General features: G+C 35.4%; 4 protein-coding genes across 15 annotated transcripts in view; 2 read left to right on the top strand and 2 right to left on the bottom strand.

Annotated features, from left to right (window-relative positions):
• The window catches only part of cyfip1 (cytoplasmic FMR1 interacting protein 1), a 40756-nt gene extending 40038 nt beyond the window's left edge, over nt 1–718 (top strand). For all 5 annotated transcript variants that reach the window (XM_067374671.1, XM_067374673.1, XM_067374670.1 and 2 more), the window contains 2 exons: nt 12–159; nt 250–718. In XM_067374671.1, the coding sequence (XP_067230772.1) occupies nt 12–159; nt 250–414 (313 nt within the window). In that variant the 3' untranslated portion in view covers nt 415–718. The remainder of the gene's footprint in view (nt 1–11; nt 160–249) is intronic.
• A 1142-nt stretch (nt 719–1860) lies between these two features.
• nipa2 (NIPA magnesium transporter 2) lies at nt 1861–10140 on the bottom strand. Of its 4 annotated transcripts, none has more exons than XM_067374679.1 (6): nt 10060–10140; nt 7757–7984; nt 6050–6106; nt 5822–5912; nt 3585–3745; nt 1861–2853 (listed from the first exon to the last, which is right to left on the bottom strand). In XM_067374679.1, exons 2-6 carry the CDS (start codon nt 7893–7895, stop codon nt 2198–2200), a joined length of 1104 nt encoding a protein of 367 aa, XP_067230780.1. In that variant the 5' UTR covers nt 7896–7984; nt 10060–10140; the 3' UTR covers nt 1861–2197. The 4 variants fall into 4 exon arrangements, with proteins under 4 accessions (XP_067230780.1, XP_067230778.1, XP_067230777.1 ...); XM_067374677.1 differs by lacking the exon at nt 10060–10140 and adding an exon at nt 8735–8873; XM_067374676.1 differs by lacking the exon at nt 10060–10140 and adding an exon at nt 8731–8858.
• Nucleotides 10141–10232: 92 nt separating this feature from the next.
• nipa1 (NIPA magnesium transporter 1) lies at nt 10233–14010 on the bottom strand. Its single transcript, XM_067374680.1, has 5 exons — nt 13760–14010; nt 13619–13666; nt 13442–13532; nt 13146–13306; nt 10233–11251 (listed from the first exon to the last, which is right to left on the bottom strand). Exons 1-5 carry the CDS (start codon nt 13872–13874, stop codon nt 10746–10748), a joined length of 921 nt encoding a protein of 306 aa, XP_067230781.1. The 5' UTR covers nt 13875–14010; the 3' UTR covers nt 10233–10745.
• A 1276-nt stretch (nt 14011–15286) lies between these two features.
• Nucleotides 15287–25489, top strand: part of herc2 (HECT and RLD domain containing E3 ubiquitin protein ligase 2) — a 55659-nt gene continuing 45456 nt past the window's right edge. For 3 of the 5 annotated variants that reach the window (XM_067374666.1, XM_067374663.1, XM_067374667.1), the window contains exons 1-4: nt 15287–15404; nt 16949–17057; nt 20086–20179; nt 20296–20427. In XM_067374666.1, the coding sequence (XP_067230767.1) occupies nt 16986–17057; nt 20086–20179; nt 20296–20427 (298 nt within the window). In that variant the 5' untranslated portion in view covers nt 15287–15404; nt 16949–16985. Of the gene's footprint in view, nt 15405–16948; nt 17058–17195; nt 17299–20085; nt 20180–20295; nt 20428–25489 lie in introns of those variants that run through there. The other 2 variants (XM_067374665.1, XM_067374668.1) reach the window with 2 other exon arrangements.

Consider the following 25489-nt stretch of genomic DNA (forward strand, 5'->3'; position numbering starts at 1 on the left):
TCCCCTTCCAGGCAATGTTTTGGAGATGGTCTGAACTGGGCCGGTTGCATGATTATCACATTACTCGGTCAGCACAGACGCTTTGATATCCTGGACTTCAGCTACCATCTCCTGAAGGTGCAGAAACATGACGGCAAAGATGAAGTCATCAAGAGTGTGGTGAGTTTTTCTAAGTGAGTTTGGTGTATTTTTCTTGTAACTTGTGCAATCAAGACACAAACAAATCTATTTGTTTCCTTCCTGTTTTAGCCTCTAAAGAAAATGGGTGAACGAATTCGCAAGTTCCAGATTCTGAATGATGAAATCTTCGCCATTTTAAACAAGTACCTGAAGTCTGGGGATGGAGAGAACATGCCAGTAGAACATGTCCGTTGCTTTCAGCCTCCGATCCATCAGTCATTGGCCAGTAATTGAGACTGCCGTACATTTGTACCAATTAGAAGTGGAAGAGGGGAACATATTTAGCGACAAGTTTAGGACCAGTTTCACTGTCACATTCTACTTAAAGAAGCCTTTCTTATGCCTGCCTGTAGTGTTCACAGAGCCAGTAATTTGCCTTGCGATTAGTGATTTGGAATGCACCAATCAATTGTACCATTATTGGTTTTGCACATGTCTCGGGCTTAGGTAAATTAGGCTAATATGTTTTAAGATGATGTAGACAAACAGTTTTACTTAGTGTATTTCAGGTTGATTTTTTTTTTTTTTTTTTTTTGTACACACACACTCGTGCCTTATTATAGATAAATGACTTATCTTTTATATGTTAATGATAGCACAGCACTACTCATTTTCATGTTTTATACTTGGGGAAAGCAATGGGAAAGGGTTGGAAAATGGCCAAGTGGGTTTTATCAACTGATTATTTAAGCTTCTGCTGAGGTGAGAGACCCGTGGTATTTTTTTTCTATTTGGTGGTGTTGAATGATTGCATGCAAAAAAATTCTTCTATTATCCTGAATAAAACTTTAAGCATAACCAAGTTTTTACTCTCAATAAATGTGCCTTTTAGTATTTGAATTATGTAATCAGATTAATTCAATAAATATGTATCAAACATGGTTTCCCTGGCTCTTTCTTTACTAAAAAAGTAAATGTTATAGTTCACAACATACAAATGTTCATTGTTTACGCACTCCGAGGGCTCCACAAAAAAAAAAGTCTCTACCGGAGGCCTTTAACCCTAATCGAACTCACCTAAACCAGCTAATCAAGATCTTCAGGATGTGTGTTGAAATAGGTTGGAAATTCTCTCTCTCTCTCTCATTTGTATGTGTGTGTGTATATATATATATATATATATATAAAAATGTAAAATTAAAGCTTGCATATGCACAAAATGACGTGAATGAAATTAACTTGGACTAAGTTGCGTGCTAGTAAGATTGTGTAAGTGACATTGTGAATATGCTCTTTCCATAACACCGCACTGAACACAACTAATGCATAAAGAATTCACAAAATTGTATTAAAACTGTATTCATTACAATGTTATTCCAGGGGCTCATTTTTACAAGGACTTATGTTTTGTAAAATGTTGACCTATATTTAAATGTGTGGATTGTTTTAATATTTGGTTAGTGAACTAGTTGAATGAAATTAGATGTCAAGTCACAGTATAATGGACTAAACTTTGCCAAAATATTATGCAATTGTTTTTTTAACAAACTTTTACAAAAAAAAAGGCTGCTTGTGAGAAACATGCCTTCAGAAGATTTTATGCTTTTTTTATGACAAAACACACTTGGAAAAATCAAATTTTTCTGTCAACTATCCTTTAAATTACATTTAGACGGGGATAAATTGAGAAGGTCTCCTCATGATTCCGCTTGGATGTCTTTATTACAAAGTCAAAGCAACTACTGATTTTGTAGAAAGGAACTCTGTGCATGTAAATACAGATATCTGTACATAAAATATAACAAAAATCTCTTAAAAACGTACAGTTGTATATTTACAGTGCTACATGAGGAATGAGATGAATCTTACCATGTTGTCTAGTTGGAATAAAACAAAAAACAAAACGAGGCAAACAAAAACCCTTAGTACAATCGATTGGTCCATCTTTTTTTACTGCTTTGAGAGTTGATTGTCTTAGGTTTTATCTCATTTGAAAAGAAAAGAAAAATGCTAAAAGTCCATAGAGCAGCCAAACATTTTCATAGATCAACTGCTGCATGTCGGTCCCTCCTTGAACCTAAGACACAGTCATAGTGCCGTTTCTTCTGGAGACGCTGTCGAAAGGCAACCCGGACTCTCTGTCGTCAAAGTCCTCCGTGACATCATTATGTAGCAGCTCATAATTGGAGTGGTTGTGAGTGGCCATGCCGTTTAATACTGGCCCGTTCCGTTCGTCCTTCCTGATGGACACAGCCAGTGTCGCCAAGCTAATGCTAACGTCCTTAAAGGCGTGCAGAAGAAAGATGCCTACGATAATCGTAGTGAAACCGCTCATCGTGCCGATGATGTCATCGGCCCCCATGTGTTCCCATTCTTTGAACAATATGGCAGAGCAGGAGAGCACAGAGGTGGTGAAGAACACATAGTAGATGGGCGTCACCAGGGATGTGTTAAAGATGTCCAGTGCTTTGTTCAGGTAGTTGATCTGTGTGCTGACACATGCGATCAGGCTGAACAGCAGCAGCCAGGCCAAAGGGTTTCGCAACACTGGCTTCCCAGCGATGGCCTCCTTAATGGTGATGCCCAATCCCTTCACGCAGGAGACGGACAGTGCACCAATCACAGAGCAGATAGTGATGTAGACCAGGATGTTGGTCTGCCCGTGGCGTGGGCCCAATACGAAGATGAAGATGAGAGCTGTGATGATGACAGCTGTTGCAAAGACCACAAAGCCTAAGGAAAAGACAAATATGATTTGTTTTATTTTTTTTAAATCACTTTCAAAAGAATACCGGAAGACACAAATCGAATCACGATTTCGAGATGAATGTCGGTGTACGTATAAGCCAGCTTTCTATGTAGTGATGGGCGATTTCAAAACGCTGCTTCAAAGCTTTACAAATCTTTTGTTTCGAATCAACTGCCAAAGTCACATGATTTCAGTAAAGGAGGCTTCGTCACTAGATACTGTTGAATAAAGTCGTTATTTTGGGGTTTTTTTGGCACGCAAAAAGTATTGTAGTCGCTTTATAATGTTAAGGTTGAACCATTGTAGTCACATGGGCACTGAAAGTGTAAATTATCTTGCTGTCAATGGAGGCCTCACTGAGCCGTTGGATTTTATCAAAAAATATCTTAATTTGTGTTCTGAAGATGAACTAAGGTCTTATGGGTGTAGAACAACAACATTTTCATTTTTGGGTGAACTAACCCTTTAAATTCTAATAGTATTTAACAATATTACCATTTGTATATTTGATCAAATAAATACAGCCCTGGTGTGCATAAGAGACTTCTTTTTTCAATATTTTTAGCTGCAATTTAAGTCTTTCACTAATCAAGACTACAACAATGCATATTAATATTACAATAGCTGAATTCAGCTCCTCTATGAGCGGTTTCTATCTGCACTGCTGAGTCACATTTCAGGAGTGCCTTCATTGTCTATACATGTCACAATTTACCTGGATCAACCAGTTTTTTGGCCATGTCTTCCAGGCTGTCGATCTCTTCCTCTTGAGGTGCATGTATCACCATGGTAGTGGAGCCCAGGATACTGAGCAGACAGCCAAGCTTTCCGTGCAGGTTCAACCTCTCTGTCAGGAAGTACGAGGACAGTACCGCACTGCGAAAACAGCCAAACATTAACTTAATCATCTTAAAGGGATAGTTCACCCAAAAATGAACATTCTGCCTTCATTTACTCACCCTCATGTCATTGTGAGTAAATAAAATTTTTATTTTTCGTGAACTATTCCTGAACTAAAGCCCAAAATGCAAGAGATGACCTATTACTGACTATATGCTTTTATAATATTTTTTTAGAATTCATAAGTACTAAGTAGGGATATTAAAAGAACCCTGTGCTTTGGAACAAAACAAAGTTGATTATGGCAATTACTATTATATATTGGTCATATTTTTCTATTCTTATTTAATACATAATAAAAAAGTGTTTTAATGATAATAAAAAAAGCTTTTGCATGTTTACCACCTTTCAGTTGTTCACAACTGAGATTCTTACTTCTTAATTCTTACTATATAAGGATTTTAAAAGGTACCCAAGAACATGTTTTCAAAAGATGTAATATAAGTATTAGGTGTCCCCTGAATGTGTCTGTGAAGTTTCAGCTCAAAATACCCCATAGTTTTTTTTATTAATTTTTTTAACTGCCTATTTTGGGGCATCATTATAAACACGCCGATTTATGCCTTTAAATCTCGTGCTTTCCGCCAACGGAGCTCGCGCTTGCCTTAAACAGCTATAAACAAAGTTCACACAGCTAATATAACCCTCAAAATGGATCTTTACAAAGTGTTCGTCATGCAGCATGTCTAATCACGTAAGTAGAGTATTTATTTGGATGTTTACTTTTGATTCTGAATGAGTTTGATGTTTTGCTCCGTGGCTAACGGGCTAATGCTACACTGTTGGAGAGATTTATAAAGAATGAAGTTGTGTTTATGAATTATACAGACTGCAAGTGTTTAAAAAATGAAAATAACGACAGTCTTGTCTCCGTGAATACAGTAAGAAACGATGGTAACTTTAACCAAATTTAACAGTACATTAGCGACATGCTAACAAAACATTTAGAAAGACAATTTACAAATATCACTAAAAATATCATGTTATCATGGATCATGTCAGTTATTATTGCTCCATCTGCCATTTTTCGCTGTTGTCCTTGTTTGCTTACCTAGTCAGTGCACAGATCCAGACATTTATACTGGCTGCCCTTGTCTAATGCCTTTCATAATGTTGGGAACATGGGCTGGCATGTGCAAAAATTGGGAGCGTACACACCGACTGTTACGTAACAGTCTGTGTTATGTTGAGATTCGCCTGTTCTTCAGAGGTCTTTTAAACAAATGAGATTTATATAAGAAGGAGGAAACAATGGAGTTTGAGACTCACTGTATGTCTTTTCCATGTACTGAACTCTTGTTATTTGACTATGCCGAGGTAAATTCAATTTTTGAATCTAGGGCACCTTTAAAACAATTTTTTACTATAAAAGTAAAATATTTAAGATCTTAGCATTCCAAGAAAAAAAAAAGACTTTTCCTGGTCTAGAAATCTCATGCTTAAAATTATGCAAATATCCAGAAGGTTGGAACCCTGGTTCTTCCAAGAAAAAAAAATCTGGTATTAAAGGGATAGTTCACCCAAAAATTCTGTCATTTACTCACACCCTCAAGTTGTTCCAAACCTGTATGAATTTCTTTGTTCTGCTGAACACAATAGAAGACATTCTGAAAAATTTCAGTAACCAAACAGTTGCTGGGCCCACATATTCTTCAAAATATCTTATTTTGTGTTCAGCAGAACAAAGAAATTCATAGCTTTGTTGCTTGTTTTTGTGCATTTGAGATGACAATACCTTTAACAATAAACATTAAGAGATGTAGTAATTTGAAAAGTTGATGCTTCTTGCAAAAACTAAGATTAAGTTTATACGTGGTTTTACAAAACAGAAAAAGGTAACCACAAAAAAAAAAAAAAAAAACATTACAGCTAAACCACTGATATGAATCAGTTCTCAGTGCAACAGTGAATCATGCTACTATAGTTCTCAGTGTGAACATCCTGCATAAAAACATGCATTTTTACAATACTTTCCAACCATTAACATTTATTTGAACATGACCAATAAACAGGATGTCATCAACATGAGAAATTCATTGAAGGTTGACAAACCTGACTAGCACACTGAGAGCCCCGAGAGGTGTGACGAGGGTGGCAGGAGCAAAGGCATATGCTGCGAAATTGGCAGCTTCACCAGCCCCCACTGTCAAAACAGACAGAAATAAAATAGTTACTTTCAAGTAGCTGAGCCACAAACATGATAAATATATGCTGTATGTGAACAGCTGCTTTAAGTTTGTGTTTAAGATGAATATTAGTTGTTTACTCCATGTCACTTACTTGATAACAGGCCAGCCCACCAAAGCCATTCTTTTAAGTATGCATGACCTCCTTGCCCTGGTAAGCAAGATGATTAATGTTTCAAAATTATTCAATGTATTTACTGTCAGCAATTTGGTGGGTGTCATATTTTCTATAATTGAATTGCATCGAACATCATATATCGGCCATCCTACTTTCTAGATATCAACATTGAAAAAAAATTTGTTGACGACTACATGGTTCAAACTTTATAATCCCTCAGACATTTATGTAAATGTCAACAGTCAAACACCTAAAATGCTACAACAAGGGAAAAGGTAAATGACATCACATTTTGCCAACACTGAACTTTGTATTGACATTAAACAGAGAATCAGTATTCCATTAACCCTCTATGGCCCACATTATAAAATACACTAACATTTGCGTTCGCTAAGGTGTTTTTTTTTTTGTTTTAGAAAAAAAAGTCTCTTATGCTCATGTATTTCTTTATTTTATAACCAGTAATATTGAGAAATATTAGTACAAATAAAAATATATTTCATATGTTTTTTATTTCTATTTTAATATATTTTAAGATGTCATTTATTCCTGTGATGGCAAAGCTGAATTTTCAGCAACCATTATTCCAGTCTTCAGTGTCACATGATCCTTCAGAAATCATTCTAATATGCTGATTTGGTGCTCAAAAAACATTTCTTATTATTATCAATGTTAAAAACTGTAGTGCTACTTAATGTTTTTTTTTTTTTAATATTTGAAGTTCAAAAGATTAGCACTTACTTGCTGAATAAAAGTATTAATTTATTAACTTTTGAATGCTACTTTGTTAAAAACAAAATCAACTATATCCACAAATCAGTTTTATAAATAAAATATAAAAATTTAGTGTAATATAGACCTTTGGTCTAATAACATCATACGATATACACAGTGTTACAGTTCATGAAATCTGACTAAAAAGGGTGAAATATGAAAAAAGGGGATACTTTAAAAGACCTATTTATGTGTAATTTTCAGAAATGTAAGAAACATCTTTAAAGTTGATTGTTCTTTTGTAATCACCCTTTAATAATTCATTTATTAGGTTCATTTAAATAAGATACATTATTTAAAATGTTTTTATACTGAAAGAAAAAAAAACCACTATAATAATTTGTTTCATTTCTTTATGAAAACAAAATACCATTACACAAAATAACTTATTAATACCGTGCAATGGAACCTAGACGACTCTATGCACTGAATATGTAATCCATGAGAGGAAAGTAAACTATAACTCAATACACCTTATTTGAAATCAACATGAGGTATTAAAATGCTTAAAAGAGTTCAAATGCTTATATTTGTTGTCTAGCAAACAAATAATGCTATCATATTACAGAATACAAAACTGAAATAAATAAAACTTTATAAAAGTGATTGGATATAGTTTTCTTTTTAACAATACACCTTATTTTTGTTGTCATTATAAATGACATGAGTCCACACAGGGTTAAATATCTCAGTATGGTGAAGTCAATGACATGGAAACAGAGTTAATGATTTATAAAAAGTGATCTGTACTGAGCTGCACCTTTAAATTTATACAATGACAGATACTGAACAGGTGTGTCTGAATGAAACATCTCAAAAATGTTTCCCACCCATACCAGTTAAACCTCTCTAGAAAGGTGTATGTTTTTCTGACACCATTAGATTAAGAGCTTACAGAAAAAAACATACCTGCTCGCATCGAACCCTTCCTGGCCAGTCGAAGGAGTCCTTTCTTCTTTAAGATGAAACTACCGCCAATAAATATACTAGAGCTTATTGCCAAAGCAAGGCCTATATAGAAGTCGTACTTTCCTCTGTCTTGACCCATAGTGTTGTCGGTAGAGTTTCCTCTCGTCACATTGACATACACGCACCTAAGATTCAGTCCAGAGGAGCAATCCTGGCCAACTGCTGAGCCTGGAAAGAAAGAAATAAAAATGTATCATAATTATGGACATAAGTTCCAATAAATTCCAAGTTGGATAAAAAAAATTGTATCATACCATTTTTATAAGAAACATTACACACATTACAGCTCATAAGAGCTGAGGTTACATTCATGTCAACACACACACTGCTCTGAGGGAGAATGAAGAATGACAGTGTGTGTAATGGTTTTTTTCTTTTTTTTTCTTTTGTGTGTAATGTGGACAGGAAATGACTCTTTAAACCACGCGGGCTCAAAGTCCTATTACACATGTTGAATTAAAGAAAATATTATCAGCATAGATCAATAGGTTTCACCCTAGTTAGGTGTTATTCCGTCAGTTCCTTAAAATGAAAGTGAATGGTAACTGACTGAGATTGTCATGGTGCATCTCTATGCGTGTTCACGGATGAAGTCATTCAGGTTTGTTTCAACATAATGACAGAATTGGATTTTTGAGTGAACTATCTCTTTAAGGCGCGAGACATGAGCATACAGCTGATCCAGCAAACTTTGCAGCGGTACACCATCCCATGTTCATTTTAACCAAGTGTAAACCAGCAGGGTCAACGGTTGGTTGTCGCGACATTAGGCGAGATCTTCTTCATATGTCAACATGATGACAATTACCTTATTCATACAGCCAAACCCAGTCGGATAGCCTAGCCAATTAGCTTCATAATTCACAGCAAAACACACGCGTGGCTAACGGAGGTTATGAAGTCATTCACAGTACCTACTTAAATTCCAGCGATCAGCTCGACATCGTGTCCGGTCACAGATATTTCACGGTTTTGACTTTCACATTTTCTCGCGACCATGAAATTCAGACGCGATGTTGACGTGAACCCATACAGATCCACCTACACAGAGAGTAACGATGCCCGATTCGTGAGCGAATCGTTCTTTTGAGTCGAATCAATTGAACCGGTTCACAAAACTCGGTCTGAATTTTTCTTCCATAAATTAGACGTAAATTCGACTGAATTCATCCATCAACTGCTAATATAGTACATATAACTAGAAATTAAATAATGCACTAATTATTAGAAGATGAATACTATAATATATAGTATTTATCTTAAAAGTATAATAGTAATAGTATATATATATATATATATATATATATATATATATATATATATATATATATATATATATATATATATATAAATTATAGATTAATAATGAATATATTAATAATAATAAAATGCTCATTCAATTAGTCTGATTCGGTCCGTGCGTTTCTCTAGCCACCGACTGTTACAAATTTTGTGTTTTTGAATTTATTGTATGATTTTATCAACACTGTAAATGATTAACAATGTTTCATATACATTTTTACAAATCTAAATGGATTAGATTTCCCAATGAGCATATGATGCAGCAAAACTTCATGACGTAAAAGAATCACTGAATGCATTCTTTAAACAGGTTCTTTGAAATTAACTGTTCGAAAGAGCCGATTAGAGGCAGGTCGGATCCCCATCAGTACAGGGAAAGAGGAAACGTGTGCGCTTGCGCGGAACCTCTCTTTTGATTGGTCTTTTGTCGACCTACGTCCTGCGCTAAAGTCTTCCTATCATGCGTTTAAACATTGTAACCAAATGTAAAGTGCCTTTTAATCATTAAGGTTGAAAACTTGTTTTTGTTATAAATATATTAAATCTTAGAAAAATTCGTTCCTCTCTTTATATCAAAGTGTATGAGTGCTTATGTTGAGCTAGTGACGTACAGTAGTTGCACATAGGTAAACGTTAAAACAGGTGGAGCAAGTTAACCGGACATAAACTAAAGGAATCTCTTTTGACACTAAAAACAGCGTATCAAAACAAATTACAATGTAACGTTGTAAGTATAAAATAGGTAAAATATGTTATGAAAATATATAAACATTGATAGATTGTACAAGCACACAGTAACTCTTTCGGTTCTGGTTTTCAAACATTCGCAACCACAGAAAAAACGATAAAATAGATTCAAATAAAACGTTGATAAAAGGGTAAACTGCAAATACAAACAAAAATGTCCCCACTGGAATACATGCATATAACGCACAACTTACTCTGGGATTGAAATTATTTCCGTTCTCTGATGGGACTGGATCAGGATGCAGGTAGGAAAGTCCATAGACTAGGAAGACAACTGTTGTCTACAAAGGTAAGAAAAGCAGCCCCTGCTGGCGGTTATCTTGCCATGCTTACAATTACATTAAATTATTGATGGTAGACTGACCGAAACTGTTGCCATAGAGTTATTCCAGACGGAAATCCTGCCAGTGTTTATTTTTTATACAAACATAAAAAGCGTTAATATATTATTTTATATTTACCTGGTTAAATATTTATTTACAAATCTAAAAAAAAAAAAAAAAAAAAATCATTGACACCAAGAGAACCATTTCTTATAATGGAGAAATTGTGATTATAAGCAATTAAATGTATTATATATTATAATTAAATTAAATGATTATATATTCATGAAATCATTATATTATTAAGAGTCAATTAATAATTTATTAAAAAAAGTATTTATTAGTGACTGAGTTAAAACTAATGCATAATAATCAGTAAATTCCATATTAAAATACATTACATTTTTTTTATATTAATTAATATAATCTAGTCTATAAAATGCTATAGGAAATCTCCCTTATTTGGTGAATTACTAGTAACACATCATCATATCCCATCTGTGTTTGTGAAACCAACTCTGTCAAGTATTGATTAAAAAACATTCAGTACTCATAAGTTAGTCTTCTTTAGCTTTGGTTTGGCTCCAAGCAAGTTTAGCTTCTTGAGAGATGCGTAATAAGGCAACACCCACAGATACTGTGATAAAACCACACAGAATACCCAAACAGTCCACAATACCGAGTGCTGTCCATTCCCTGAAAAGAACTGCGGAGGCCAGGATGACACATGAGGTGAAAGTCACATAGTAAATGGCCTCAAACATGTTAGAGCTAAAGCTCTCCAAGGCTTTGTTGATAAAGGTGAACTGGATCAAAATACTGACTACGAGAATTCCCAGCAACCCCAGGAAGAGGTAAAGTGCTCTGCTATCACTTGTAGGTGTTCCACCGAAGGCCTCCTGAGCAGCCAGTCCCAGGCCTTTGCTGCTTGGCACAGTGAAACTCCCAAGGAGAGAACAGATGCCCACGTACACCATAATGTTGGATTTTCCGTGAACTGGAGATAGCCAACCGATCAGTATGATCAGTAACAAGACCACCAGTGAGATGTACACCAGGAACACTGAAACATAAATGGAAAGATCAGAAATATGGTATGGTACAATGTATGACAGTGAGTTAAGGTTGTTTCTCCACACATAATTTAAAATAATGATGATGAAGCAGGGCTCATTCCATATATAGTGTGTTCCAGTTCCTGCCAATATCCAGCAAACTTCGCATAGCCATTGAAGAGGAGTGGACCAACATTCCACAGGCCACAATCAACAGCCTGATCAACTCTATGTGAAGGAAATGTGTTGCACTGTGTGAGGCAAATGTTGGTCACACCAGATGGACCCCCCAATACATTTTAGTGACCTTTTATTGTGGCACACCTGTGCAAAAATCATGCTAATCATCAATAATCATCAATCTAATCAGCATCTTGATATGCCACACTTGTGAGATGGATGAATTATCTCGGCAAAGGATATATATATATATATATATATATTATATTTTGTTAGGCAAGTATCTATGTATTGTTATGCAAAAATAGACCAGAAAACAAAAAGAGTAGCAAATGATCATATCCAAAGCAACCTACTAGGCACTATTTGCATCAAATCCCACTTGAAAAAAATATGCTGTTAAGCGATTTGCACAAAAGTAAAATAGATGTTTTCCATAACTTTGCAATTCATGTCAGGTATCCTTTGTATCAGTTTTGTGTTTTCTTTCCTTTTTCTTAAAGGGATAGTTCACCCAAAAATGAAAATTCTGTCATCATTTACTCACCCTCATGTTGTCCTAAACCTTTATGACTTTATCTTTAGAACACAATATTTTGAATAATTCTATTAAAGGTCCCGTTCTTCGTGATCCCATGTTTCAAACTTTAGTTAGTGTGTAATGTTGTTGTTAGAGTATAAATAAAATCTGTAAAATTTTAAAGCTCAAAGTTAAATGCCAAGCGAGATATTTTATTTAACAGAAGTCACCTACATTGAACGGCCAGTTTGGACTGCATCCCTCTACTTCCTTCTTTAATGACGTCACTAAAACAGTTTTTTGACTAACCTCCGCCCACAGGAATACACAAGACTTGCGTTTGTAGAGTGTGTTTGTCGCCATGTCGTCGAAATGCTGTTATTTTCATCCCGCAGTCCAATCACCGGGTCTGATTCCGGCTCAAATTGATAGGGTAAAATTAAAGACATGTTTACAATAACACTGAGCGTGTGCATCTCCATGTTATGGTAAGAGGCGTGACTTTTCCGGGCACGGTGCGCTCAGAGCTGTCGAATCACAAAATGGGAACCGCTGGCATTCTCGTTAAGTATTTCTGAAGGAGGGACTTCATAGAACAAGAAAGTCATCAGCCCGTTTTTATGACAGTGGAAACAGCGGTATACGGATAAGTAAATTATTTGAAAAATACTGTGTTTTTTTAAATGTGAAACATGAACACATGTTATATTGCACACTATAAACACAATCAAAGCTTCAAAAAAAAACACACATAAAACTGAACCTTTAAGAAAACCGAAACCAACAATCTTCATAATGTCTTCTTGGTAACACTTTAGTATAGGGAACACATATAAACTATTAACTATGCATTTTCCCTCAATAAACTCCTAATTAATAGTTAGTAAGGTAGGTTTAGATATTGGGTCGGATTAAGAATGTAGAATAAGGTCAAGCAGAATAAGGTATTAATAAGTACTACTAAATAGCTAATACTCTAGTACTATGGATGCTATAAGCAACTAGTTAAAAGACCCTAAAATAAAGTGTTACCGTCTTCATTTTAGTTCCACAGAAGAAACAAAGTCACACAGCTTTGGAATGACATGAGGGTGAGTAAATGATGACAGAATTTTCATTTTCAGGTTAACTATCACTTTAACCACAAGACTACAATTAATAATACAGATGAATTATGGCTCCACCAGACATGTTTCTCATACCTGGACCCATCAGTCTTTCCTCTAGTTCTGCTCTTGATGTTACATTTTCCGACTTGGGCGAGTGAATGATGAGCACAACTGAACCACAACAGCACAAAGCGCAGCCAAGTTTCCCTATGAGATTGAGATGTTCCTGAAGCAGCCAGGATGCCAGAATGGCCCTGATTAATGACGAAAAGACAAAATCACACAGTAAAGTTCTCAGATGTGGTGATTTAAATGTGAAATTAATGTCAAATGTTGTTGCTGCTGTCTTTAATTAATGAAAAATATCTTAATATAATAAAGAAATTCACCCAAACAGGACACCCAGGGCTCCAAGGGGAGTGACCACAACTGCCGGGGCAACATTGTATGCCAGAAAATTCCCTATTTGTCCCACAATCACTGAAAAAAAGCATAAACACACGATTTTAAACTACCATTATTAACATTAGTTTAATTTTATTTGCATATATAGAGGTATTACTCACTTGCAAGTGTACCACACCACCACACACAGTCAGCCAGGTAAGTTCCACCTGTAATGACATTATATCCTTTAAATATTACACCTGGGCAGTTTTATCTGGACAAGAGTTGTAACTTTTCTTTGGTCTTCTGATGTGAAATACCTGATTTGCGGGCTCGCAGTATCCCCTTTTTCTGTAGTACAAACGTGGATCCATTTATAAAACTGGACACAACAGCTATCACAACACCAGCGACTGGGAATGAAGTGTCGTCCATAAATGTATGCGAGTTTATGAGCGGTCAGTGTGAGTCTTTGGATCACTTTTTGACTGGTGATGATGAAGCCCACATATGCTTGTTATGTTGTGGACTTTGTTATTCGCCTAGAAATGCACAAAAACATATCAATAGGCGTACATTACATCCCGGAAGTTCATTCACAGAAGTTCCTTGTCAAACTAACGACCTCTACTGGTTAAAGCAGAGGACTAACGAATAAAGAGTAATCTAACAGATAAAGTTATGCGCTTATAACGCAAATAAAACATTATAATTAAATGTAAAAGTCTTCCTTGCATTACTTGATTTTCATAATACGTTTAGTACAAATATGAGGTGGCTGCGCAGATCTTCAAGCTTTTAACAGCAGGTGGCGTTGTAATAATAATAAAAAATAAGTTTACATAGATAAAACTCAGTCTATGGTGCAAACTGACAATCTCTGCCACCATTCACTTTCATTGTATGAAAAAAAAAAAATAAAAAAAAATTGAGTAGTCACTTTTTGGCTGTCAGTCAAATGAGGGTGAGTAAATGACCACAGAATTTTCATAAAAAAGACACTGGAGTATTTATTTTATTCATGCAAATTTTCTAAAATAATTTGGGACAACCTTTGTGTTTGGTTAAGTTTATAAGTGTGTTGTTTTTTCTATGGATTGTTATATTGAATTTATGGTTAATAATGTTCTGTTTTGGGACAATTATTTTATACATATTCAGTATTTGCAGAAGAAATCTTCTTTAAATTCTTAAAACCTATGCATGAATAAAAGCCCTTAAGCTGTGCAATGTATTTTTAGGATGAATATTTTTTAATGATTAATATTTTGATTGAAATATTTTTTGATCTTTATGTTTATTTATTTGAGGCATGGTTTGTAATTCATTTAAGCAATATTAAAACATTTTTCATTAAAAAATATTTATTTAATTCAGAACAAGGACATTTTCAATACAGAGGATTTCATTAGTTAGTCCCACATTTATACTTTGTACATGCTAAATAAATAAATACACTTAAAATAAATAAAATCAAATAAATAAAGAAAAACCAGTGCTGTGATGTTACATGCTATATTCAATCTTCTTTTATAATTACGCATGCAATTTTATGACCTCTTATTAATTTTGAAACTACTCTGAATATTTGTACTTTAACTCATGAGCAATTAAAGGAACCTATGAAATAGAAAAAAAAAAAAAATTGAAATTGTCAAAGAATATGACATACATTCTCCCCTATACATTAATATAATTTTTAGCTTAAAAAATTTGTATATTATAGTTTATGCGGTAAAACTACATTTACGTCATTTTATAAATTCTCATTGCCATGTGTGTCTATCCCAGCCTGTGATTGGCCCTCGCGTCGTCCCGCCCTCCGATTGATGTACGTCATCTGATTCGTCTACATTTGTTTGGCTGCAGATACTGTCAGTCAACGCACGACATGGCCGACATTAAAGTGCAGAGAAGCTGGTGGTAGGACCGAAGCAGCAAGGATTCAATAAGACAACCGAACAGGTAAACGATGCGTTGATTCCGTTATGACTTTTAGGATAGGAAAAGATATCTGGGTTGCGGTATCAATAGGCTGTGGTGTGTTCAAGAATAGCAGGTCACAGCGCTGTATTTGGGAACGTCCTGTCTTGTAGCTGCTAGCGGCTGACAGCCTGAGTTCCATCAACAACACACGATCACAGATAGCAACCTGCAGCATTACAGCAACATCTGTTGATTAAAACAACAACAACAACAACAATATTTTATACACATCTAGATGTTGACATACGAGATTAGATACGGATAGAAGAATGTGACCAAGCCAACACCCAGTTTATTTTAATAAATTATTTCAGTGATGCTCTCCTGTCCGATGAGGTCTGTATGCTTTAACACACTTCCACAGTCATATTATAATATATTTTTAATAATGTTATTTTCATCTTTTACTGCTTGTATGCTAAATATTGCTCATTTGTCCGTTTTTATGCATTGCGGGAAGAGGTGGGAGACACATTATAACATTTCAAGGTTGATTAGGCTTGAAGTTAAAGGGACAGTTCACACAAAAATTAAACGTTTGTCAACATTTGCTGATCCTTATGTCATTTAAAAGCCATTTTGAAGAATATGACAGTGAAGGATGACTAAATAATATCTCATAATGAATACAAAATCCCTTATAAAATTCCAAGTATTGCTTGGTCTTTTTCACAGAAGCAGTCTGGGTGATTCTTGAGTTCATTTGATTTGATCTCAGTGGTTAAAGGAATAGTTCACCCAAAAATGAAAATTAGCCCATTTACTCACCCTTAAGCCATCCTAGCTGTAGCTGCTTCTTCCTGTATATCCTGCTTCTTCCCAGCTTTATAATGGCATTGAATAGTGTCTGAGATTTTGAAGCTCCAAAAAGCGCATCCATCCAATCCAATGGGTTAATAAATCCCTTCTGAAGCAAAGCGATGGGTTTTTGTGAGAAAAATATCCATATTTAAATTATAATCACTGGCTTCCAGCAAGGGCTGTATGCACGTTCACGAGGGAATAGAGTTCTTCTGTAGGAAGGGTGACCTCTGACCTGACATAATTTTGGTGTGTTTCACAAAGATATCATGCTAGAAGACTTGAAATATAGCCTAGTGCTTGAGTAGTGTGGTCCATTTTGTCCCCAATTTTCAATGTGGGATAACCTATCCCTTTAAAATGACTTGCTATGATTTTCTAAGCCTATTTTAATGTTTTTGTAATGCATTAGATGTTTGTTATGATGAATGTTTAACACCAAATATTATACTGAATGAAGAATTAATATAGTTTAGAATTTGGCAATGAAGTTGGTTCCCAATTATCTAAAACTGCCAGGTTGTATCGTCAACTACACGCTGTACTGCACTGACTGAACTACTGTGCCTTTGGGAAAATCTATATGCAAATAATCAATATTAACTGGGGTGGGATAGTTGTTTTAATGAGAAATAGATAGCATGAGGTGATCTGATTTGCTTGTCAGAGCTTCACGCCACAGTGTTAACTTGTTGTTTGATTTGTGAATGTGTCTCTTTAAGGAAGGCTGCATCTGCAGCCTGGAGAGTCGAGGGAAGGATGCCGTCTACATCTTTTTCCCTTGATGCCCAGCTGCGGTTCCATGACAAATGGCTGAAGATAGACTTGCAGGTAAATTTTGTCATGAATGAATTTTGTCATCGGTCCAAATTTTGTCGTCTAGGATGTCCCAGCCTTGATGCTAAGTATAGAGTGTTGATGGTTTTTTTAGGGGGGCAAGGATTTATTAAAGTCCTTATCCGAAAGCTACTTGGTTGCACTGTTGGTCAACATTTAGCAACGTGGGTACTAAGTCTCAGCAGATACAGAAAGTGTTAGTTGACACTGAAAATCTTTTGTATCTTGTCTCTCGGTGAGTACTTATGCTGAATGGCAGTAGATAAATCATTTCTGGTCAGTTGCATATTAAAAGTATCGCTTGAGGTCCTAAACTGTTGAAAAGCTTGTATTGTGTGTGTTTTAAAAACTGTTCCCTTAGCAATGGGGTAACAGCATTTCAGTCAATGTGCCTTGCTGTCAGAGCTCTCAAAGCAAACAGAAGTCTCTTTATGTTTATTTTTCTAACCTCCTGTTGGTGTTTACAGGGAGACTTTTCATTCAGCCTGATTTTTATATTGTGAATGTATTCTTTTTTTAGTTTCTGATATATATATATATATATATGTATGAAGAATTATTTATTTTGGATGACTAGTGCTTGAAACAAGACATGTTAACTTGTCAATTTTGTTTTTGAAAGTTTGCTTAACTTTTGTTGTTTAGTTTTGTTTCAGTGATTTCAGTGTTAGAAGCTGAATCATTTTGTTTTCCCAAATTTGGACATGATATGTTATTAATAGCACTGCATGAAAAAGTGTAATTGTGATTCTTCTGATAAAAATCAGATATTCACACTAAGCCATATCACGATTTTGGTTTTACTTCAGTTAATTGTGTAGCCATTGTTATTAACCATCTTGTTGCCATGTCATCATGGTCTCCTCCCCTTTAATCAATTTGAATTTTTTGGTTAATTAAAGGCATGTTTGGTTCGATTAAGACAAACCTTGGTGTGATTGCTCTGTTAGTGCAGTTCATTTGAATAAGTATGAATGCTACCATGCTAAATATGTGCACCAAACATGCAGACAAAGCCTGCTGAGACGTTGGGTCTTGGTCCACTTCCAAACGAACTCTGGTGCGGTTCAAATTAAATATAAAGACAACACCGACCAAAGACATGTAAACAAACCAAAAACAGAACATGATGTCACAAGATTTGAGCTCAAGAATGCTCAAGCGTACCTGTTTTATCTCATCATAGTCATGTTGTTGCACATCAGAGTTCAGTAAAGGCATCAGAACCGCATCTCCTTGCAGCAGATCTTCATTTGTGTGTGTGACAGAGGGATTCCTGCCTCTGTTTTGACACCTTTACACATTTTATAAGCTCTTCACGTTTTGTCAGCTCCGTCTTATACCATTATATGTATGCACATGCATTTTCACCCAGCGCACAGCATTGAGGTTCAACAAGTTCTGTCACAAAATATGTTATAAATGTTTTTTGTTCTTTTTGTAGGTTTGGTGTTAAAAAGGATTGTGGAAATGTGAACACAAACTAAAAGTTAGGTTGACCAAAACGTACATTTAACCAAAATTAGAGCTGGTCTTGCATTTCTACTAAATGATACATAAGTCTTCTAAAAAGTACCATGTAGCTAATGCCATTGTTCTTTTGAATATAAAGTAGTACTAAATGATTACCATATTCATATACTCTTAATATTCCTATTCGTTTAGATATTACATGGTACTTTTAAAGAGTACATTTTGTACTGCTATTTTGTACATGTCCCAAAACCATGGTAGTACTGCTTTGCAGTAGCTTTTTGTTAGTGTTGGTTGATATGACCACCAAATATGATAGGTTAATGTTAACTTCCATTTATATTTTTACACACATAAATGGGTTTTAACTGCTTTAAAATAAGTTTGTGCTGTTTAGTGTATTAGTAGATTATACCGCAATCTTTTTCTCTCTACACTGTCCAATTCTGTGAGGACTATGGTTTTTGATTATATGTCTATTTTAGGTTTTTCGGTTGTCACACTAAACGGTTTGGCTTATAAAAATGTGTCATTTTCTAAATTAAGAAGCGTGTAAATGTGCTATATTATTGACATCTTGTTTGCAGAGATGTCCCCTCCTGTTTTGAAGGGAAAATACATCTGCTGTGAATAATTGTTCAACACAGATACAGTTTCAAAACACTGGATGAATTTAGTACTGATTCTTGGTAGTAGTGCAGTGATGACTTATGAAATCAACACCCCAAAATGGTGTTTATGTGTGTGTCTGTATGTTTGAGTCTCTGTGACATTTGTTTGGAGTATTGCTCAAGGTGCTGTAGCTGTTATTAGCATCAACTTGGTTGTGAAAGTCTCTCTGCTTTTTACAGTTGGTTTAATTTTTTGACATTTGAAACTTGAGTCTGGGCTCTGAGTTTCAGTAATTATTGCTTAAGTACTCGGTGAGCCTTTGGTAGTATTATAAGGTGACGGTGCTGACTAGTTGGCCGAAACAGAAATGTTATAGATGCTAATGGTCACCAAAAGAACTCTGCCATTTTTGTTGACATTTATAATGTTACAAAATATTTCTATTTAAAGTAAATTCTGTTCATTTGAGCTTTCTAATTGATCAAAGAATATTGAGAAAAATTGTTTCATGGATTCCACAAAAATAATAGTAATAAGAAGAAATCCTTCTTGAGCACCAAAGCAGCATATTAAAATGATTCCTGATGGACCATGTGTGTAATTGCTCCTGAAATTCAACTTTGATAATACACAAACAAATATATTACAGTTAAAAACAGTTAATTTACAATGTTTCTGTTTTTACTGTATTTTTGATAAAATAAATGCAGTCTTAGGGTAAGCATAAGTGACTTAACAAAAAAATCTTACTGACCCCAAACGTTTAAACGGCTGTGTATGTGTGTGTGTGTGTGTAGTTTTACTTTTATCAACATATTTAAATATCATATTTTATGTGTTATTAAACTGAAAATATATTTTGGTCTTGTTTCCTCAATTTATAATAAATTAATTGGTAAAATTTTGATACTATAACAAAATCTCCTCTGTGTTACAGCGAGCCTTCTCTCCTGAAGGACTGAGCGAGATGTGGAACGAGATGGTGAAGGATGAAGAAATTGTCTTTGACAGAGAAGAGTCTGCCCATCCAGGTAAAAGACACATTACCCTTGAATCCTATTGGATTATTATATATTTCTAAAGTAGTCTTCTTTTTATGATGTTTTTTAGTCTTCTAATTTTTTTTTAAAACTTCTTAATTTCTCAGAGGACTGTGCTGATTGCACCCAAAAGAAAGATGATACAAACGATAAGGAAAAGAAGGAAGAGGAGGAGGCAGTGGCGGCTTCATCTTTCCATCACTCCATCATTGAGATGTGGGACTGGGGGAGGCAGCCAGGTGGGTGGTGATACTTAATGACATGCTCTGGGTTCAAATAGAGAGTGCTGAACTCAACATGCTGATTACTGCATCCTCTGACTGCCATCTTGCAATGTCATCCCACTCATACGTCATTGGCTCAATCTGCATAGGATTTCCCGCACACTAAAAAAACTTATCTAAAAATACTTTCTGAAACACATTTCAAGATCTTGCACTTTGTTTTGTTCAGTTGCACGTGTCTAGCACGCTGTGTTTTGGGTGCTGTTGCTGCCCACCATGCTGCTGTAATCAACCACATTAAAAATGATGCTCATTTTCAACATGCTTGTGTATAATTTAGTGAAAGCCATGTCGCACGTTGATCGTTGTTTTCACAGTCCGTCAGAGCATCACTATTACTATTGCTCATGCATGGCCTGCAAGGTTTATAATGGTTGTGAATGGGGGTGCCATGTTTTGAAGCCAAAAATTTAGTAATACAAAAAAGTAATACATATGACTCCATGGGGTTAATCAAGGTTTTCTGAAGCAAAGCTATGTGTTTTTGTAAGAAAAATATCCATATTTAAAACTTTATAATTCCAGCGGACGACCATACGCAGAATACACAAGTCGATTTGCGGCGGAAGAGTATCCTTTGACCTGACGCACAACGTAATGATGAACGCCAAAGTGCGGAGGAGAGAGCAAAACAAATCACGGTCACGAATTAGAAGTCTAAAACGCTAATTTTTAAAGGGCAATATCAGAGGCTTTCGATATAAGAGGAGCTTAAATTTGTTGCACAGCCCTATTTGTTTGAACCGCGAGAGGCGTCTAAGCTTACGATACTCCTACGTCCTGCGTCATACATCGCGTCAGAGGATTACTTGTTTGTCGCAAGTCAACTTGCGCATTCTGTGTACGGTCGTCTGCCGGAAGCTAGTTATTTGAATTTAAAAAGTTTTAAATATGGATATTTTTCTTACAAAAACGTTTTGCTTCAGAAGGCCTTTATTAACCCTCTGGAGTTGTATGGATTACTTTTTTTAAATGGATGGATGCATTATTTTTGGTTTCAAGACGTGGCCCCCCCATTCACAACCATTGTAAACCTTGGAGGACTAAGGATATTTTTGAGTATATCTCTGATTGTGTTCATCTGAAAGAAATAGTCATATACACCTAGGATGGCTTGAGGGTGAGTAAATCATGGGATAATTTTCATTTTTGGGTGACCTAACGGTAACCCTTTAAAATCACCATGAAATCAAATTTGACAATCAACATTTTTTTTTTTACACAATATTGCAGTATTTATTAAAAATTATTTACCTGTGCACATCTTTTTTTTTTTTTTTTTTTTTTATTCATGTGCCATTGTAATCGTTAATCTAAATAACTTCCCCTCCCTCTTGCAATGACATCTCTTCTGTCACTCACATGAGATCGCAGCAATAGCAAATAACAATGATCCAATCAACTCCCATTGGTATGGAAGCTAGTTTTCACCACTAAATAAAAAATTTAAAAAGTTAATCGCGACTATTGATCTCACAATTCTGACTTTTTTTTTCCTCAGAATTGCGATTATTTTTAAGTCGCAATTTTTTTTCTCACAATTGCAAGTTTTTATCACGCAATTCTGACTTTTTTTCTCAAGAAAAGTTTACATCTCACAATTCTGACTTTTTACTCGCTATTGCATGTTTATAAAGTCAGAATTGTGAGATACAAACTTGCAATTCTGAGAAAAGTTAGAATTGTGAGAAACTTTTCTTGAGGGGAAAAAAAAAAAAACCGAATTGTGCGATAACTTGCAATTGCGAGAAAAAAGTTAGAATTGCGACTATCTCACAATTCTGACTTTATAAGATATATGGGATATAAACTTGCAATTCTGAGAAACGACATTAAGGCAGGAACACACCAAGTCGACCGACGGGCAGTTTTTCTTCGTCGGCCGACTAAGTTTTCTCGGTGTGTTCCGCACCGTCGGCTGAAGTTGGTCCTCGTCGGCCTTTTTCCGGCCGATTCGACATGTTAGCTTGTCGGTCCGTCGGGCCATTGGATCATTCTAATTGGCTGTTCAGCTACTGCCGCCTGCTGTTTCGGAAAGGCATTTCATCTCACGCAGGCGCAGAATTGACGTGCTGCTTGGCCGTCGGCTGTTTAGCGTCGGTTTGGTGTGTCAGGGCAACTTTGGGCACAGGCGCTGCCGACGTGAGCACACCCCGCAGTCTGCTTTCGTCGCCACTAGTTCGTCGGCGTCGGCTTGGTGTGTTCTGGCCTTTAGTCTTTTTTCCCTCACAATTGGACATTATAATACGCAACTGCAGTTGAATCAAAGTCAGAAAAAGTCATAGCTGTGAGATATAAACTTGCAATTCTGGCTTTTTTCCCTCGCAATAAGTTTATAAAACAAAATTCTGACGGGAAAAAAATCAGAACTGTCAGATATAAACTCAGAATCGTGAGATAAAAAGTCGCAATTATCTTTTTATTTTTTATTTCATAGCGGAAATCAAACTTCCATATGATGGACAAAACCCAGAGTGCCACCCTTTTTTTCTTTTTTGATAATCTTTTACACACGGATATACATCACAATGCAGTAGAAAAGATCCGTTTCTACATCCTGCATCTAATCACCTGCAATGGCCCCAACTTCACACACTGTTCTCCCTCCTCAGCACATGACATCTAAGTGCAAACCCTTGAGTTTCCATTGGCCATGTTTCCCCATCAGCACAGTAATGTAATGTAGGATAGCAGATGGATTTGCCACATCTAAATGTGGCCCAGTTATTCAGCCCTGTCACCACATAGGTGACCTACTCCCTCTCTGGCAGTGTGTGTTACCCTCCATGTGTCTCGGTTTTTTGTGTGTGTGTTTTCTGGTTCCCCTTGGCGCGTGAGGTGTTTGAGGCTCGGGTAACTGTACATACTGTCTGCGAGGTTATTTTTACCCTATGTGTGGTTGTAGGCCATGTGTGTTTACAGACAGGTCTAGGTGGAGCAGCTTTCTGGTGGGTGATGATAAGAATATTTTCATGGGGGGCCTACATGGCATTCCATCAGCATCACATGGTAGTAACCCCTCTGATTAAGGATGTGTCCCACCCAAATACACTGTCACTCATAAGAGTAAAACTAGCATGATATATGAAATGGGTCTCTTTAGTCTATAACTGAATTTCTTTAACATCCCATTGCAAAAATATTATGTCCATACCAGTGTTTCCAACAGAACTTTGTTCATTTACTGGGGAAGCCCATCCACCATACAATTTTTAAAAATATTTTATTATAACGAAAACAATTTGCTTCAAAATGAAGCATTCCAGAAAGCCAGATTTGTTATATAAAAAGCATATATAATTTTTTTTTTTTTTTTTCCCCTCTCTATGGCACTGTATATTCAGGATCACAGGATAAACACTGGGCTGTATCATTGTATGTTAAGAGATTTTATGTTGCTTTAAAGTTAATTACAATAATTACTATCAGTAATAATTACAATCTATTTAAAGAAATTAATACTTTTATTCGTTAAGAATGCACTAACACAGTTTTTTTTTTTTTTTTTAAACATCAAAATATTCGTAAAGACCCAAAACTTTTGGTTTCATCATGGTTTTTGCTTGATATTGTTCAAATAATAACATGCAGGATAAAGAAAGGTTTAATTTTGCTTGCTAAATGGGAAAATAATAGAGAAACGGGCTGTTTTATTTTCTTCGGTTTTAAATGTATTCCTCATGTAAAATTACAACTTTCTCAAATTACCATTTTTGACCAATAAAGATATGGATTGTGGAATCTGTTTCCCTTCTGTAAAATAGCCTGCGTGTTTTGATCTAGATAATCTGGCCTCTGAAAGAGAGCAGTTGAAGGGCACTATCGTTTCCCGTCATCTCTCCATTGTTCTAGTAATAAAATTGGTAAGGAAAAAAAAGGAACATTTACTGATAACAGCACAAACTACTACTATACTAGAATCAAAATATTGATTTGCAGGAAATGAATGGATGCTGGTGCTTTTTAGCTTCTGCGAGAACCCCTTTTAAAGCGATACAAATTTTCAAACAGCTATGTGGAAAGTAAAGGCATTTCCTTATCTTTATGTGATGTGCTCAAACCTTTTCTTTTTCACACTCAGACTCACACTTCCATGCACTATAACCTCTTATTGGTGCTGTATAGACTGCTGCTCCAGGGCCTGTGAGGGTTAGGCAGCTTGGCTTACATAAGGCTTAAGTGGATTTAAAATCAGCTATTTTAATTCACCCTGTCTGCTTGTATGAGGCTTTTATCCAGAGGCTATGCAGAGAAGAATGCATGCACATCCTTAACAACAGTCCACTGGAGCCAGGCAGACAGTTTCAGGCAAGCATAATGAAGGCTTTAGATTGGAATGCACTTCAAGTGCTCATGTTGCATCAGACATTGTTATAAGACATCATTATTACTAGATTCAATTATATATATATATATAATATATATAATATAAATAATATACAGCTATGGAAAAAATTAAGAGACCACTCCAAGTTCAGAAATCAATGTTAAGTGGTCTCTTAATTTTTTCCATAGCTGTGTATATATAGCGTTTTTGTGCTTTTTGACTTAAGGTTGTATTTCAAATTAGCAAAAGATTTTTCTTAGTTAATTGGTACAACAGTAAAAATAAGTGAGATAAAAATAAGTACTGTCACGACATCCAAAACTGCAATAAAATGCAAATTCCTTATGGCGTTCATCACACAGAGACTGTTTATAACTTTTGTCTTGTCAGGGATTAAAAGTTAAAAGCCCTCTTGAGCAGGTCTTTTAATACTATATTATGTTTTGTAACATTTAAAATATTTTAAATAGTAGACCAAAATAAATATTATATAATAGGGCTCAGAAAATACCCCCAAAAGATAATAAAGTCATTATTGTGTTAAATGAGAAAAGTATTAAATAGAGATTACAAAAAGTAGCTTTAGAAAGAAATATTTTATTTCAGTAATTTGATTGAACAAACTTAATGAATTGATTAAACAAACTTTTAGGCTACAACAGAGATGTGTTTTTTTTTTTTTTTTTTTTC

The sequence above is a fragment of the Chanodichthys erythropterus genome, chromosome 21 (assembly GCF_024489055.1).
Source record: "Chanodichthys erythropterus isolate Z2021 chromosome 21, ASM2448905v1, whole genome shotgun sequence".
Taxonomy (NCBI): Eukaryota; Metazoa; Chordata; class Actinopteri; order Cypriniformes; family Xenocyprididae; genus Chanodichthys; species Chanodichthys erythropterus.

Bases quoted from the DNA above. Each gene is read 5' to 3' on its own strand.
- nipa2 (XM_067374675.1), bottom strand. From the start codon at position 8,128: ATGAATGTAACCTCAGCTCTTATGAGCTGTAATGTGTGTAATGTTTCT. The intron at 5,913-6,049 runs GTAAGTGACATG...CTGTTTTGACAG, and splicing joins GTGGGCTGGCCTGTTATCAA to TGGGGGCTGGTGAAGCTGCC. The intron at 2,854-3,584 runs GTAAATTGTGAC...TCTTTTCCTTAG, and splicing joins CAAAAAACTGGTTGATCCAG to GCTTTGTGGTCTTTGCAACA.
- nipa1 (XM_067374680.1), bottom strand. From the start codon at position 13,874: ATGGACGACACTTCATTCCCAGTCGCTGGTGTTGTGATAGCTGTTGTG. The intron at 13,667-13,759 runs GTATTTCACATC...ATGTCATTACAG, and splicing joins ACTGCGAGCCCGCAAATCAG to GTGGAACTTACCTGGCTGAC. The intron at 13,533-13,618 runs GTGAGTAATACC...GCTTTTTTTCAG, and splicing joins GTGGTGTGGTACACTTGCAA to TGATTGTGGGACAAATAGGG.